The sequence below is a fragment of the Ptychodera flava genome, chromosome 6, assembly GCF_041260155.1.
Source record: "Ptychodera flava strain L36383 chromosome 6, AS_Pfla_20210202, whole genome shotgun sequence".
Classification (NCBI taxonomy): Eukaryota; Metazoa; Hemichordata; class Enteropneusta; family Ptychoderidae; genus Ptychodera; species Ptychodera flava.
Genome location: NC_091933.1, coordinates 22,883,798 through 22,899,862, shown reverse-complemented (window position 1 = coordinate 22,899,862; position 16,065 = coordinate 22,883,798). Strand labels below are relative to the sequence as shown.

General features: G+C 39.4%; 1 protein-coding gene across 1 annotated transcript; it reads left to right on the top strand.

Annotated features, from left to right (window-relative positions):
• Positions 1-2,841: 2,841 nt before the first annotated feature.
• Positions 2,842-13,902, top strand: LOC139135191 (putative aminopeptidase W07G4.4). The gene is made up of 15 exons (XM_070702462.1): positions 2,842-3,285; positions 4,316-4,453; positions 5,083-5,228; positions 5,665-5,773; positions 6,461-6,585; positions 7,257-7,356; positions 7,650-7,811; positions 8,426-8,490; positions 8,987-9,102; positions 9,662-9,780; positions 10,326-10,409; positions 10,924-10,981; positions 11,496-11,545; positions 12,245-12,376; positions 13,239-13,902. The coding sequence occupies exons 6-15, from the start codon at positions 7,297-7,299 to the stop codon at positions 13,371-13,373; spliced, it is 981 nt and encodes a 326-aa protein (XP_070558563.1). The 5' UTR covers positions 2,842-3,285; positions 4,316-4,453; positions 5,083-5,228; positions 5,665-5,773; positions 6,461-6,585; positions 7,257-7,296; the 3' UTR covers positions 13,374-13,902.
• Positions 13,903-16,065: the final 2,163 nt, after the last annotated feature.

The following is a 16,065-nucleotide window of genomic DNA, read 5'->3' as shown; positions in this document are numbered from 1 at the left end:
CATTTATTGTGCAGTGATTACTTTAAATATTGGCTGCAGGTGACAAGACTGATTCTATTAAGAGAAGTGTATAAAAGTTGAAAGAATTCACAGAGTTTGAAAAAAAGGAATGCCACGTCACTATCTCAAAGACCGTTCCCCGTCATTGTATCGGATGGTCAACCCCTACAACGAAAAAAAAATGAAATTCTTCATTGCGTTCCGTTTTACAGTACAAACGGAAAAGCCGGGCTATTTTGACATGTAAGAACAACAATTTGTATGTAGCTTTTTTAATGCACACGTCTGGAAATCGCACGGAGTCGTTCCATTAATCAATTTTACATATGATGACATCTAGCATATTTTTGTTCGATAAAAAGTAGACCCTATAGAAACAGGTGATCCCTGATTTTTATTCTTGATTTGGTTAGACATTGCTTGAAAGTTTCATTGAGGAAAGTTTGAGCAAAAGTTTAACTCTCACTTTCGAGGCGCGTACTGCCTTAACGTAGGCGTGAAATAAAGGCGTCTTTATTCGTTGCTCAAGTCACCGTCCCTCCACCCACGGTGCTCAAGTATACGGTGGCAGAGCGTTTTCAATAGAAGGTCGTTTTAACATGTTTATGCATAACAGGAACGTTGCCTCACAAACAGTGCGCTTGCATACCTGTGTGAACACCCCTGGAGATTGTTTATAGAGTACAAACATTTTCACTCGAAATTACCGAGAAAAAATAGCAGTAGGTGCATATCACTATAGCGTGATCATCACAACCGGCGATATTCTGTCATCGCACGCTATTTGGACGAGATCCGTCACTGTAACAAACTGTTCTCAATGAATGCCCGTAAAATATTGACGGAAAATACTGTTGCTAGGTCTACTACCTTCGCGATGTTTAACAGCGTTTTTACATATCAGGAGGTTTATTGAGGAGATGACGTCAACTCCATAGGTTTTCACCTCAGACAAGTACATAGTAGATCATCTTAGGCTGTGTGCAGTAATACAATTTAAAACGTAAAATGTTATCAGGAATTAGACAGTCTTGGTGTTGGCAAATTAATTGAATCCATAGACCCCTGACTAGACTCTAGACTCTTTGAATGCTTGCATGAAAGGCGTTTTAGGTACCTGAGCTGGTAGAGCGTTGAATAGGTCTGAACGCTCATAACCGATAGTTCTTTCAGTCCATCATGCATCTCTTGTTCCCAATAATTAATCACGCAGGGTCGACAATAAATATGATAATTTACATAAAATTATCTGTATAAAATTTTTCGACATATGCATATGCACACGTATTTTCTGTTCGATATCGAAAGTTCAACTGAGTGTCAAACACAGTACGACGTGCGATAACCTATCTGGTTCTCATGCCCCGTGTCAATAACCGCACGACGCGTCGTTTGTATGAGCCTACTTCGAAAGGTTGAGAACAGTCGCTTCCTTTGTCTCTCTAGCGCGCTGGATAACAGTCAGAATGTCGATGTTTGACAGATGTATCCCCAGTGGCATTGTCATATTAACCGACTTCTCATGCTTTGCTCATTCCAACAAGTGGAACTAGACGTCGCGACCCCGGTGACACAAGGCAGTGCTGGTACTATAGCAACTCTCTGCGCCTGCGCAGTTCTGCTTCTCAGCGATTCACGAAGAAGTCATCGTCCAAATACTGTCTATGTAACTGCTTTCTGTTTCGCTTGCATCTTTTGAATGCCTTTGACAAAGAATGCTTCTTAGAATAAAAAGCAAAGTTACCAGAAGAGAGTTGGTTTCTAGGGTTCGGCCACGGCGTTGTTTTTGTCCAAAAGCGGTTACAGACGTGTCGAGTAGTCCGTGTCGTCTTGACATGTAACAGACAGGCATGGCAGTTATTTGGTCTTCGCACAGGATACCTTGTCGTTGGGTAAATGAATCCGTCTTATAACCTGAATTCTATTCTTTTATTTGATACACACTGAATTATATTCTTTTATTTGATACACACTGAATTCTATTCTTTTATTTGATACACACTGTCAACGGAAAATTTATGTAAAAAGTCACAAGCAAGTTACAAATATACAGATTTTACTAATAATACGTTTTACTGACCGTTTCGGCAAAAATGAAAACCAAATCAGTACGTTTACGTTTGCCAGAGACTTTTATATTTTTCACATTTAAGTTACCGCGATAAAATAAAACAGTTTGTCTTGTTCACAACAGAGAGACGTACTGGGGCAGAAAGTGACTTTCATTTGATACTACTGTCACTATTACAGTGGGGTTTTGTAAAAGCTTCTGTATATTACTGCCCTGCAAAATGCGACAGGAAAATAGAAATTGCTCAGGCTAATCATTGACGTACACCCTGTAGTAGATCCCCGTTCCTTTAATATCAGCATGGCTTAGCTTAAAGAATATGTGCTCGAATAACACGTTGTGGAAACGAAAATTCTGCAAACCCTGCGACCAGGGACGCGCAAGGAAGTAGTATTCCCTTGGCCGTCTTCCAACTTGCCCAGATGCCATACTAACGATATTTGATGCATATCAATGGTTGGAATTTACACGACGTTATCCTCATGGATGTGGCATGTCATGGATGACACGCCACTTTTGCCATATATGGGTGTATGCAAATTCGCGTGCGGTGACGACCGAATAATCTAAACGATTTCGCCTTTCTGGTAAAAGATCTTTCACTGACTTTCATGTTAGCTCATGGTATGTCTTATGTCAGAACAAACGTTACGTCCTTTTTCTTCTATGTCTGGTATTCTGGGTATACAATATCGTGTAGCGTGACACATCGAATTCCATCATCTTGCTGTGATGATTGAATAAAAGGAGAGTTACAGGGCGTGTGTAAGAGCAAGCCCCATGTTTGTGACAGGTGCGATCGCTTTGGCTGCTTCAGGAATTGGTCTTTTCGAGTACACATTGTATATCATTAGCACAGACTACGTCAACTTCCGGGTAACTGGCAAAAAAGTTGTTTTTTTTGCTTTGAAATTTGCGGCAAAGAGCACAAACATCAAAACGAAAGTGAAATTGCGTTCAGTATGGTTTTAAATATGCATGTCTATTAAAGAACATCCAATTCCTGGTTGGCTGAAACTGATCACACAAAGAACACCATTACATATAGCAGTGTGACGCGCGCATCTAGGCTGCACTGGTTAATTGGCGACGAATATGTTCAGTTGCCTAAGACCATAGATGTAAAGATTAGGATCGTATCTGTCCCGCTCAAACGTCTTCTCTTCCCACCACGTCAACGTCAAGGCAACCGACAACTCTGCATCCGGAAATATGTAAGTGTGACTCCTGAGTCGTACTGAAATCGAATATTTGTTTTTAACCTCCATGGCAACGAGTGGGTATCTGTAAGAGAACTAATCGGCAGTAGAAATTTCAATACAGCACAAGCGTTTACGCTGTGTCTTGCACTGCTTCGGTCTCGCGGCACGGGATAAAGAAAGTATTTGGGGACCGTAAAAATCACGAATATCCAACCAGCTGGTACATCGAGTGTCTCTATCTTTACTTTCGAAATCTGACAACGAAAGAAATGTTTCGTCAACTAAACTGCTACCTGCTTGGAAAGTTTCAACGCAACTTTCCGTGATCTAAAACTGATTCATTGAAAATGGTATAGCATGAACAAGTATTAACATGCATAGTTTGATTAATTTTTAACTTCTCTTTACCTGCCATTTTGTGAAAATGTAGACAAAGGTGATTTTGTGTAACTGTAGCACGTCAGCAAAGATCTGCTTTTATCAGATCGATCAGCAATTCGCAAACGCAGACATCACGTGGCTGAATTTTAAATGAACCAATCACGCACAACCTTCTGTCACACCGTGAATTAAATCGAAGGGTGAATATGATGCATAAAACGCATTACTTTACCAGCAATACTAAAAGCATCCATTCATGCATATATATCTAGCCACCAGTTATTTAATTGTACGTGAAAAAATACAAGCTTTATTAAGGTGTACACATCCTCAACAAGGATAAAGTATTTCAGCATTTCGACGAGCGATCGCAGACCAGAGGTATGCATGATTTATCATGTCTATGTGAGCGCCCTCGTAGTTCTTCCCTTGTTTGACCACAGCATATACATGTACATTCGACAGTCTATGGCCGGAACGACTTTCAGCTAACAGATTACATGGAAAGATTAATGACGTGACAATACCTGGTAAGATGTGGGCTACATTTTCAAATTTTCATCATGACAACCAGCTAATGGACTCATGAATTCTATAAAATATTCAGAATTCAGAATCAACGTGATAAATCATATCGCCCTGTTTTAATTGTTATCTGTAGGAAGTTTCCGTGTAAATTGTTGGCGCCACCAATTTGGATGATGCTCGATTTGATGGCATCGTACTGGTCACCGATAAAGTATCGAAGTTGTCGACATCACTGCAGGCTTTGAAGTCTGCTTTGGACAATCTCAAAGTGGTAAGCATCTTGGCAGGCAGATCCATCAAAGAAAGTGACTTTTGCGTTAACATACGCATGTCCATGAATAAGTCAAATGCGAATGTGAAAATGTTTTACATTCATCGGAAATTAAAAGTCCCGTTGTGAGTCGGTTTTGCTATAAAGCACCGATGATGCAATAACCGTGGCGTTAATACTTCATACAGTGTCATCTGTTCAACTTGTAAAGAGGTAGTTTTGATTGTCTGCTTTTACGACATCACAGAGGTGGGGCATTTCGAAATCATTTGACTGTTCCTTGTCTCAGCTCTTCGGAGCTGACTCTCTCTTGAATTTTGCGCCTTACCTAGAAAATCATCTATAGAATGCATTCCAACTTGTTATTAGATACCGTCATTGTTACACGTGATTATCAAAACACGTCATTATTTCGGACAAGTGTACAAATGAGCATTGCTTGCTCTTGCAAATTAACTTAAAATGAATCTTTATCATTGGAGAATATTGATTGCACCATCTGCTCGTTGCCGGTTTTCTTTCTTTCGCTGTATAACCGATAGGTAAGCGAGCTATGGCGTCTTGCCAGTGCGGGTTGTAATAATTGAATAAAGCCAAGCTGTAGATATTTAGTATCCGTTATTTTCCAGATTGATAATAGTGTGGAGAGTGAAGTGGTGGTTACCAGTGTGGCCTTGCCAGCGAAACGATTAATCTTCTCACCAACGGGACCTTTGGATCGAGACTACGACGACATCAGACGCTTTGCAGATGCAGCAGAAAAAGGCGTGAAAAGGTGTCGTATTTGATGGGACTTCAAAGCAATATTATGTTTTGAACTAACGACTGTGTGGTAGACTTTGTTTCACGATATTAAATTATATAGATGCAGGTTGTGGCGGTGGCCTGGTGGTTGGGGGTGTGTCAACATATTTGTGAAAGTTCAACTCTGAACACGCAGTGCTTGTTGCATGGTGCCAAAAGTACTCGAACTGGTGATATTTGCGTACAACAGTCAATGAATCACATTACACCTGCACTAACTTTCTAACACGGATTCTTGAGTTAGCATTTTGTCTTAATTGGATAATGGACTTCAGAAAGGGAAACAATATGTATTATTTTGAGCTGTTACAATTATGCACAAGATTTTTTGAACGATGATTGACACATTATAAAATGGTTGTTGAAGGTCTCAGTCAAATAGTCATGTAATGATTTTTTTGTCCCAGGGCTTCAAAGGCAGGATGTAAGTCACCATTACTGATCTGTCCATCCTATGATAACTACACCGAAGCGAGACTAGTGTCGGTTCTTGGCGCGTTGCACTGTTTGTATGTGGTAAGGCAGTAAACGCAAGTCTTTCATCTTCCTCCATTGCATCTTGATAACTGTTTAAACTCAATGTCTGCTTACTTAAAAAGAGTATGTATGTATGTATGTATGTATGTATGTATGTATGTATGTATGTATGTATGTATGTATGTATGTATGCATGCATGCATGCATGCATGCATGCATGCATGCATGCATGCATGCTGTCTGTCTGTCTGTCTGTCTGTCTGTCTGTCTGCCTGTCTGTCTGTCTGTCTGTCTGCCTGCCTGCCTGCCTGCCTGCCTGCCTGTCTGTCTGTCTGTCTGTCTGTCCTGTCTGTCTGTCCTGTCTGCCTGTCTGTCTGTCCTGTCTGTCTGCCCTGTCTGCCCTGTCTGTCTGTCTGTCTGTCTGTCTGTCTGTCTGTCCTCTGACATGTACGTATATGTCACCAAAGCAGGCCTAACTAGTACAATTGTTTTAAGTGTGGCCAGAAGCAGGATTCCCAAGTATTCGATTGACAGACGATAAAATTAATTGAATTGAATAGGCCAAACTGCTGACATTTATCATTATAAGCTTTTTTCTTTAATCGTTTGTGTTGCTTTGATTTTCTCATATTTCTGCATCTGCAGGCTGACATTATTTATATTTCACTACTGTTTTGATAATTACGATGTAAAGTACTGCTAATTGACCCTTTCGATTCATTGAAGCCTCTGGAAGTAAGAGAGGACATTCCATCCAAATCCAGCAAGGCAGACACCCTCGGCGTCTGGTCGGAGAGTGAGGATGATTCTGACAGGGTCATCAGACTTGCTTTCGCCTTTGAAGGTGGAAGGTATATACCAAATAATTTACAATTTATAACAGAGCGAAGCAATAGTTTACAAGGTCCCCATATTGCAAAGTCTATACAGTCGTGACTATTCAGAGATATCGCACTCTCGGATTTGTGGAATAATTCGCCAAGAAGAGTTTGCCGCTGTGTCTACAGCGACCCCTCTTCTTACAGAAGTTTAGCTAATCTTGTTGGAGAGTGATCAATTTTTAAATAGCTTCATAGCACAGTTTAAGCACCCCAATTTCTAAACAGGCAAAAACACTGCAATCTGATTGGTCGAGACATGAAAACAACCGTTGTATATTCGCGATATAGCACGGTTAGCACACGAGCGAGCTCTTGGTAAGAGCAAAATCCCTGTTGGACGTTCCATGCCAGAATTTCAAAATACTGTTATGATATATTTTATCAGTTCACTTCATATATGCAGTCGCTATCGCTCGTACATATATGTCGTGAACTGGTGAAAACCTTGAGGTATACCGTGGCTCGGTGTGCTTTATTGCTTGATTTATCATTCTTCTTCTTATTATTATTATTACATTAAATATTGAATTTAAAATTCGATCACATTAGTTCTCGTTGCATTTGGAGCCATACTTAGGTGAACAAACTGGGTGACAACATGTTTTACTGTAATCTGCCTGATTGCCTTCTTTGTTCGTCAGATCTGTGTACCGAGACATTGGCGGCTCTGATCCGGAGCGAATGGCAGCCAAGAGAGTTGAAGACTATGTCATTGACCTCTTCAAGGATTCCACAGTTAAAGTAAGTGAAAGAACGGAAATGTGTTCAATGACAAAAATGGTGGACTTATGAATAAATGGGGGAAATAAGCATAGAAGAGCTACAAAGTTATTGCAAGTGCCATTTCACCGGGGTCAAGATTGAAGCAAAGTAGCTCGGTTATTGTACATCCTTGTCGTACAATTGTAGCCAGCCTTGTTTTGGAGGCAGAACTATAAACTTGGTTTGTCTGTACATTAGGTTGCAAGTTCTAAATCCGACAGAAAATTTGCTGAGTTTGACGTGCAGTATTAACATGAATATTTCACCTTCAGATCAATGTAATTTCGGATGAGGCCGTCTTAGAGAAAGAATACCCTTTGCATGCCGCTGTCAATAGATGTGCCCGCCACATTGACCGCCACAAGGGGCGTATCATTGAATTAGAGTACGTCGGCGATGGAAAAATCGACAAAACCCTTCTTTTGGTCGGCAAGGTGAGTTTTTCAAACGCTCTCCGTCATTAGAAGACTTTCTTATCAGTGCTGTAATGCATTTTACTTATCGGAATTGTTCGTATTTCTGTTGAAATTCGTAGCATTTACAGATTTCCCATGCGTGAGTAACGGAAAACACGAAGGTATTTTGCAACAAGGTTAACAGAGACAAAGTAAGGCTTGCGCATGCGTGTTCTTCAATTGATCATCTCAACTAACTGTTTACATATTAAATTACAACACTCAGCGGTTCAATAGTAGCAATATTTTTTAACGATATTTAAATTATTTGTACCACTTAAAACATATGCGCTTTCTCATGCTCTACCCCAAAGTACAATATGCAATCAATAAGCCTTGCTAAAACATAATAAATAGGATGCAATATGATCATTGATATTTTGATTTTTTGTTCGAATTACAACCCACTTGTCAACAATACCACTTGACATTTCACGCACAAAACACATACACGCACACAGGTTGAATTGACAAGTTAGACATTATAGGCACTTCGACAAAATTTTGGGGCTGGAAAAAAAACTATTACACAAAGAGCAAATGTAATGGAAGATACGTTAAACGTGACAGCCAATGGACATTTATAATTTTAGGGCGTGACATACGACACCGGTGGGGCAGACGTTAAAGTCGGTGGCGCCATGCAAGGAATGCACAGGTGAGACTATGCCGTATGAATTTCTTCGTGGAACGACAAACCACACTGAAATAGCCAGTTTATTCACAGTACCGAATACGTTTCTCGGAATGAAAAAAATGAAGTGAACGACTCCGTCGAATTTTGTGTCAAAATGAGAAATGGGTATTACATTGTTTTCGAAGAGCTTGAATGTTTAGAAAGCATTCATTCCTATCGTCTCGATGATAAACACAGATTTCCAGTAACTATTCATTAGGGGCCAGTATCAATTTTCCGTGACGTATCACACGTTTTCCCGTGATGTAAAAACCAGGGCCTTGGGAAACTTGAACACGTCTTTGCACCCTTAGAATAATGTACCTCGGACTTTTTTCAATGCCAGTTATATATGTACTATTTATGGGAATACCCTTACTTTGAACAGTGGCCAAGACAAGTTGTAAGGGGTTTGAATTTCTGCTAGCTATCACACCAGATACTGTACTGTAACTTTTAAATTGACCGTTTACTTTAGAGACAAATGTGGTGCCGCGGGCGTGGCTGGTTTCTTCCAAATACTGTCCGTATTGAAACCCAAAAACATCAAAGTACTTGGCGTGATGACCATGGTTCGGAACAGCGTAGGTCCTGGTAAGTGTTACTGTTATAATGCAAATAGTCTATAGTTTCAGAAGAGTAAAGTTTGTTCGGTAAAGTCCCATGTAGCAAGTAAGAGGCTTTATCTCGCTGTAGAAAATCTCTCCGGCGACTTTAAGGTAGCCCTGGTGACAGGTATCAGAACTCTCAAATTTTCTTGTCTACAACCTTTGTAGGCTCATTTTGAAGCTCAGTGAGTAAATATCATCTACACCGCCTTACTTTTGTGAAAATCGAAAAGTTAATAGTTTTCCCCTGGATATAATACTGGTATGGAGGCAAATTGAATTATTAATCAAATACCGATAAATTTAAGGTAATTTTTTCTCTGGTACCAACGTTAGCGCTGTGACACTGATTTTTATTCGTGGTTTTGAAAGAGAGCTGTTGAAATTTTCCTCCGGCAAAGTTTGAGAAAAAGTTTTAGGCTTTCACTTTCGAGGAACATGTATACTACCTTAGCTTCTTGTCACTCCAACTTTATGGTTCTCACGCAGAAAAGTTATTTGTTTGAAAATTAAACGAACACTGATTTATGTGTCGATTTTTTTAGATTCTTACGTGGCTGATGAGATTATCACGTCGCGTGCTGGCGTTCGTGTCAGAATTGGCAACACCGATGCTGAGGGTCGAATGGCCATGGGTGATCCACTGTGTAAGATGAAGGTTCAGGTGAGGCAACACACCATTGTTCGGTCATCCAAATGTAGTGAGAAACTGTAGCCAGAAATGTCATGCTTTCCTGTTGAACTGGACACGGTCTCGGTGAAAATTTCTGGTGACGGGCATAATGATAAAGGTTATTGCTGGAGTTAGGCCAAATTTGTAACATTTTGAGTGTGTTGGAGGCAAATGGAAAATGGTTTCAACTTTTATCTTAAAGGCAAAAGTTAACATTTAGCCATACTGTTGCATTTTCTCGATTACCATAAATCAAACAAATTAATTAAAATCACTTTGACATAGATTTCCTTTGACGGACATACACGTTCTCTTGGAAACTTATGTTTCCATATTTTTTCAAAACTGATGTGAAAGATAAAAACCGAACGATATTTACTTGGCCTAACGAAGGTTCGTCTATACAAATTGGCTTTATTGTTACAATGGTAAAATATTTCATGTTTTTTTTTATTATTTCCAAATATCACTATCATTTCATTGTGCATATTTTTCAATTTTGCACGAGACAATTTGCTTGTATTTTTTTGTTGCAGGCACTGAAGGAAATAAATCCCCACATCTATACCATTGCCACCCTGACCGGGCATGCTATTCGTGCCATGGGACCGAGTTATTCGGTGAGTCAAACAGAGAGAAACAGAGAGAGAGAGAGAGAGAGAGAGAGAGAGAGAGAGAGAGAGAGAGAGAGAGAGAGAGAGAGAGAGAGAGAGAGAGAGAGAGAGAGAGAGAGATCTTAGTCAAGTCTGATCGCTTATCCATGTTTTACGTGTAGCTGGTCGCAATGCTACGGTAACCTTTTCACAGATTATAACCTCACAATCGAGGAAATTAAACAGTAAAACACCAGCAAACAGAGAAGTAGATTGCGGAGGCTCATAAAACATTTAAGACACATTGGTGACAAATGCTGCCACTGGTAGGCTTAGAGGAGCGAGCACAAGTTTTCCTCATTGACATTTATGAAAGTCATATAGAGAAACGGCTTTTGGGAGCACGGAGTGGTAATGTCTAAATATGAACGTAGAAGTTTCGTAGATTTAAATTTTCCAGCAAATCATATTTGGCTTATATAGTCAGTCAGATGGTGCCCCGAAATTTTGATTTCAAATAAAAATGTGATTTTATTTGCAGATTGTTTTGGATAATGGTCCTGCAAGACGTACAGATCATGCAAGACAGTTACAACAAGGTGAGTGTCGGGTGACTTTGATCCTATATTTGATCCCTTTACGAAAGTAATGACACATCAGCCTCCTTCATTTACAAACCTTTCAGTAATATTTTTAAGTTTATACATGTGCCTGTGGATAATTTTCGTGGAGGATCTACATTTAGCTTACGTTTTGGTGCTCAAAATCTGAAATAAAAAAGTTGATGCTCGGCTTTAATGAATATTCTTTCGTTTTTATGCTTCCTTGAGTAGGAGATGTAATTTTGGACTTCTTTCCACAGTTGCGATTTATAGTTTGATAGCAGTATCTTGATCATACAGCGTTGTGGATGTTACATATTATACATTTCTTCAGGAAATATTTCAAAACATTATTGAAATGTAGGTTCTGATTTTTAACAAAATGGAAAGCTGGTGACATTCACAGAGCTCGAAGGGCTGGGCAAGTTTCTTGCACATAACAAGGATCAAGGCGTAAAAAATTACACAGTGTGATGAGGTGACTTAATACTGAGTCTTTTCGTCTCAACAGCTGGAGACCTGGTCGCTGACCCCTTTGAAATTTCAACAATCAGAAGGGAGGTACGTATTGCGCGATCGTATTCACGAAATGCTACGAGACATTATTGCAACGTTTAAGGCAGTATGCGCCTCGAAACTGAACGACTCGTGAATTCGCTAAAACTTTCCTCGATAAAACTTTCAACCAAATCAAAAGTAAAAGCCACGATTCATCGTGTGCATTTTGTTACAAGAGAATCAAATCACCTAACATTTACCGAAATTTGAATCCAAAATGGCCGCCATCCCTGCGGTAACTCTGTGCGAAAAATGATTTTTTTTTATTTTCGAAAAACTAAGACTGTGAAAACATTTCTCACTCCAAGAGCTTTTAAATGAGCCGCCACAAGTGGTAGACCAGAAAAGAATTGTAACAGTCTGAGGGTCAGAATATCTGTCCCCGAGGTGCATTTGTGGTAAAAACTGCAGTGGAATATCATTATTAGACCAATGCAAACATATAGTTATGAAACTGTTAAGTGTGGTTACCTTTGAGCTGCAAGAAGCTTGAGCAATTACGAATAATGGATGACATCGACATTTTTTTTATTTCGTTTTGTTTGTGGGTCATATATTACAGTCTTGCTTTTTACAATTTGTTCGCTTATACGTTAATTCAGAACAGAATGACCTCTGATGGCATGGTGAGTCACGTGACATTGTTTGGACATGGGAATTGCAATGTGCGTAGCAAAAAATGCATTCTTTGTTTTGTCCAAGGACTACGAATTCCATGCTGGCAAATCTGAGTACGAGGATGTCATACAGGCAGGGGGAAAGCCGTCAACCATGACCGACAGAGGGCATCAGAATCCGGCAGCCTTCCTCATCAGAGTGTCCGGTCTTGACAAGGTAGGCAAAGTGATCTGATATACTATTAGTGGTATAACAAACTTTATAATTAATCGGAGGCACTGAATGGCCAAGCTCAGACTCAGAAAGTGCAACAAATTTAAAGATTACTGACTATGCTCAGTCGATCAGTAAGTCATCATCTCTCTCAGTCAGGCGATCTCTCTCTGATTGTTCATCTAATTTTGTTTCCCTTATACCGGACACATTTAGCCATATTGAAGGCCTATTACCTGGTAATAGCGCCCATCATTAACCCCGTTATCACCAGCTGCCTCACCAGAAATACATTGCTATTGCCAGAAGCCTCAGGAAACAGCGATCTCTTTCTTGTAATACACGGCCCTTTGAAGAGATATGGCCGCCTCAGAATTTCTTCCACGCAAAGTTCTTTTATTGTCCTCTGCTTTTTGAAACAAGTCGAGTAAATGAGGTCTTCATGTCTTTGTGAGAATTTAAAATTTAAAAGGGTTAACACAGGATATTGTTGCTATTGCAAATATAGGTCTTCAGGCAATCTGTTTCTGTAATCATGGACTATGCAAGGTGACTCTTAATTTATATTCTTGCTGAGGGAGACCATCGATTCAAAATTCCATGTAGGAAAGTTTGAGCAGAAGCCTAACCCACTCTAAGACCAGTATACATCCCAAAAAAGAAAGTTTCCATACTTGTGTCGTCGTCAGTTTTGACAAATTGTCAAAGTTTGAGGTTCATTGAAACCAATTTGACGACGAGTAAAACAAAATAATCAACAGTGACATAAAAAATCAAATAAGTTAATATCCGACGATATTCAGGTCTCTGTATGTGACGTCAGTCACGCGTCATGCATTAACCGCAATCACACATGTCTCCACAGTATGGTATCGATTCTGCAACACCACTGGCCTATTCTCATCTGGACATTGCTGGATCCTCTGGTCCATTTCCGGGTACTCCGACTGGCGCCCCCATCGTGGCCTTGGCTGCCTATCATCTGCTCTCCAGAATCTAAATGGGCCATGGAGGTAGCACACAAGAAGAATGAACATTTTACACCGCGTCATTGAATGTCTCAAAATAGGTTGTGCTGCGCATAAAACTGTTTCAGAGTTTGAGAAAATCACAATAATTACAGAAGCTTTCAAGTTAAAGTCCAGAAAATGCACTACTATTCGCATTTTGCAGTTTAACAGATTTAAACTTGATCTACAATTTATCTATCACTGATATTTTAAATCACGAAATACAAGATTCAGATTTTGTCTCTGATAATTTTTTATGTAATTCCTACAATAATAATCGGCCAAAAATTATGAAATTCAGTTCTAGGACAAGGTGTATTGCTATAATAGCTTGGATAGCTTTACCATCTAATATAATAATGCACTTCTATGATTCGCATTTTGCAGTTTAATAGATTTAATTGATTAATTGATCTATCTAAGCTTATCACTGATATTCAAATAGGGAAATAAAAGGTTCAAATTTTGTCTCTGGTCGTTTTTGAAGTTTTTTTACAGAAATTTCTCTAATAAGACGATGTATCAAAACTAAATGCACAGAATTCGAACAGGTACAATACTTATTAATGTTCTGTGTTTACCTCAGATATAACCATACTGCGAAACGTGTATTGTATAAACTAACACCTATGATGAAGACTAAGGTTGTGGTTACTGTTGCCAACATAGCATATTCCTGTGTCAGCTCAAGTCTAAGTTTGATGTATATGATTAAACTGGAAAGTTGTATGTTAGGTGGAAATACCCAATGTCTGTCTGTCAATTTGTCTGTCTGAGCGGGAGAATTACTCTGTGTGTGATGCCACAATCTGTATACGAATAGTTTATCTTTTTATGTCAAGGAAGATTACTCTGCAGTGTAAGACCAATGTCTAGTGGAAACAGGAGGGGATTATGTAAAAATTATTTGTCTAAATGCACCGGGGTGTTCGTTAATTATGTATCACATTTGACAATATCAGATGTAAACGATGATTTCGAGTATTCCTTAAAAACTTACTTTCCGTAATGTGCTGAGAACACTTCGATATGACAACACCAACAGCGTTCTCCACCAATACCTAACTGTAAAATATAATCGCGATAGGACTCCGGAAAATAAAAACCACGTTCACTCTACCTTCACATTCATGGTCTTAGCATTGTTCACATTACAGGAAGTATTTTTATTTCATTTCACTGATATAGCTATTAGTGTAATCCAGAGAGGAATGTCTGTTTTTTATGATTTGTAGGAAAAAAAATTTGAATTCTTGGCACTGAGGGTACAGTGATGCTGAGAACATGTGATATCATCATCAGCGCCCTCTGCCGATCCCTATCGAAAAAAGATCGTGCAAGACAACGCTTTCAAATTCACAGCCCCGGGTTCACAGCTGTAGGATTGTTCAAATGAAAGGATAGATCATCACATAATTTCACTTCATTAATGTTGCTTTTAAAATAATCCAGAGAAACATGTGAAAAATTGTGACGACCAGTATTTATTTTACGATAGACTTGCCTTTGAACGAGAGGGTTTATGGAACTTTGGCCATTACAACCTGAAACCATAAAATGCCTTGCAAGAGGCTCAGCGCATTACAAACATACACATTCCATTTAAAGTAATGGACAACATTACAACAACAAAATCACCCTATTTGTCCGTCTTCGAGAGCATGTGACAAATATTATGACAGTTGTTAAAAAAGTTATGTCAATTTTACCGAGCAAAGGCCAGCAAAAAATATGAAAAAAAATTCTCTAAAGGCTTCAATTCTGCACCGTGACGTTCCGTTATACATGCAGTTATAGGAACTCGGTCACCACAAATATACATATATATATCACAAATTTGCTTGTACCTCAATGGTAAATGAAACGTGTCAGCCGTGTTTACTTATGGAATACTACCTGTGGGACAGCTGTGGAGTTGACACGGACAGCCGATCAGCCAGTTGGCAATGTGTGTACACTGGTTGGAGAGGAGACAAGGATTTGTAGGTCAGACGATTTGGAGTCGAAATCTTTATTTGAAATATCACAGTCAAAATAAATAAAATAAGATAAACCGTTGCTCAAAGAACCCCATCCTCCCCACCCGAGGGGACTGACATCTGTCTCCTGTGCCAGCGGCTATGTTTTCGCCATCATTGTCATGCTCCGAGGTCAGGCTGTGGTACTCGACAGCAAGATTGCAGTCCTCGTATATTAAAATGTTTGCAAATTTGCAGACATTTGTCGTTCATGTTTGCTTTTCAGATTTACTTGAGTATCAACTTAGAAGCTTTCGTGGATGAGTCTGATTGAACGAGGTATGTCAACATATCTATTGGGCAGAATGGCGTCCATGCATAAAATGCACAACATTCTATCTACATATATTGGGATAGAAATACCAATTATGCGAGCCGAATTATTAATGCTGGTTTACGTTTGCAGGTCATTCGGCTTGTCACAATCATTTTACAGGGAATGGTAGCATATCTAATGGTGATATGTATAGGGTCGATGATATGCAGAGACAAACTGATTCTATGAAATCCCCCACACCCGTGACTGGTCCTGACAATTATTTTTTGTCCATTGGAATTACTTTTGACAAGGGTTTCAGTTCTGCCAAAGGCTGAACAAAATGTACCGGGACACAAATCCATGCTGATAGACATGGCACTGACAGACTGGAGAGCTGGCTCTCCG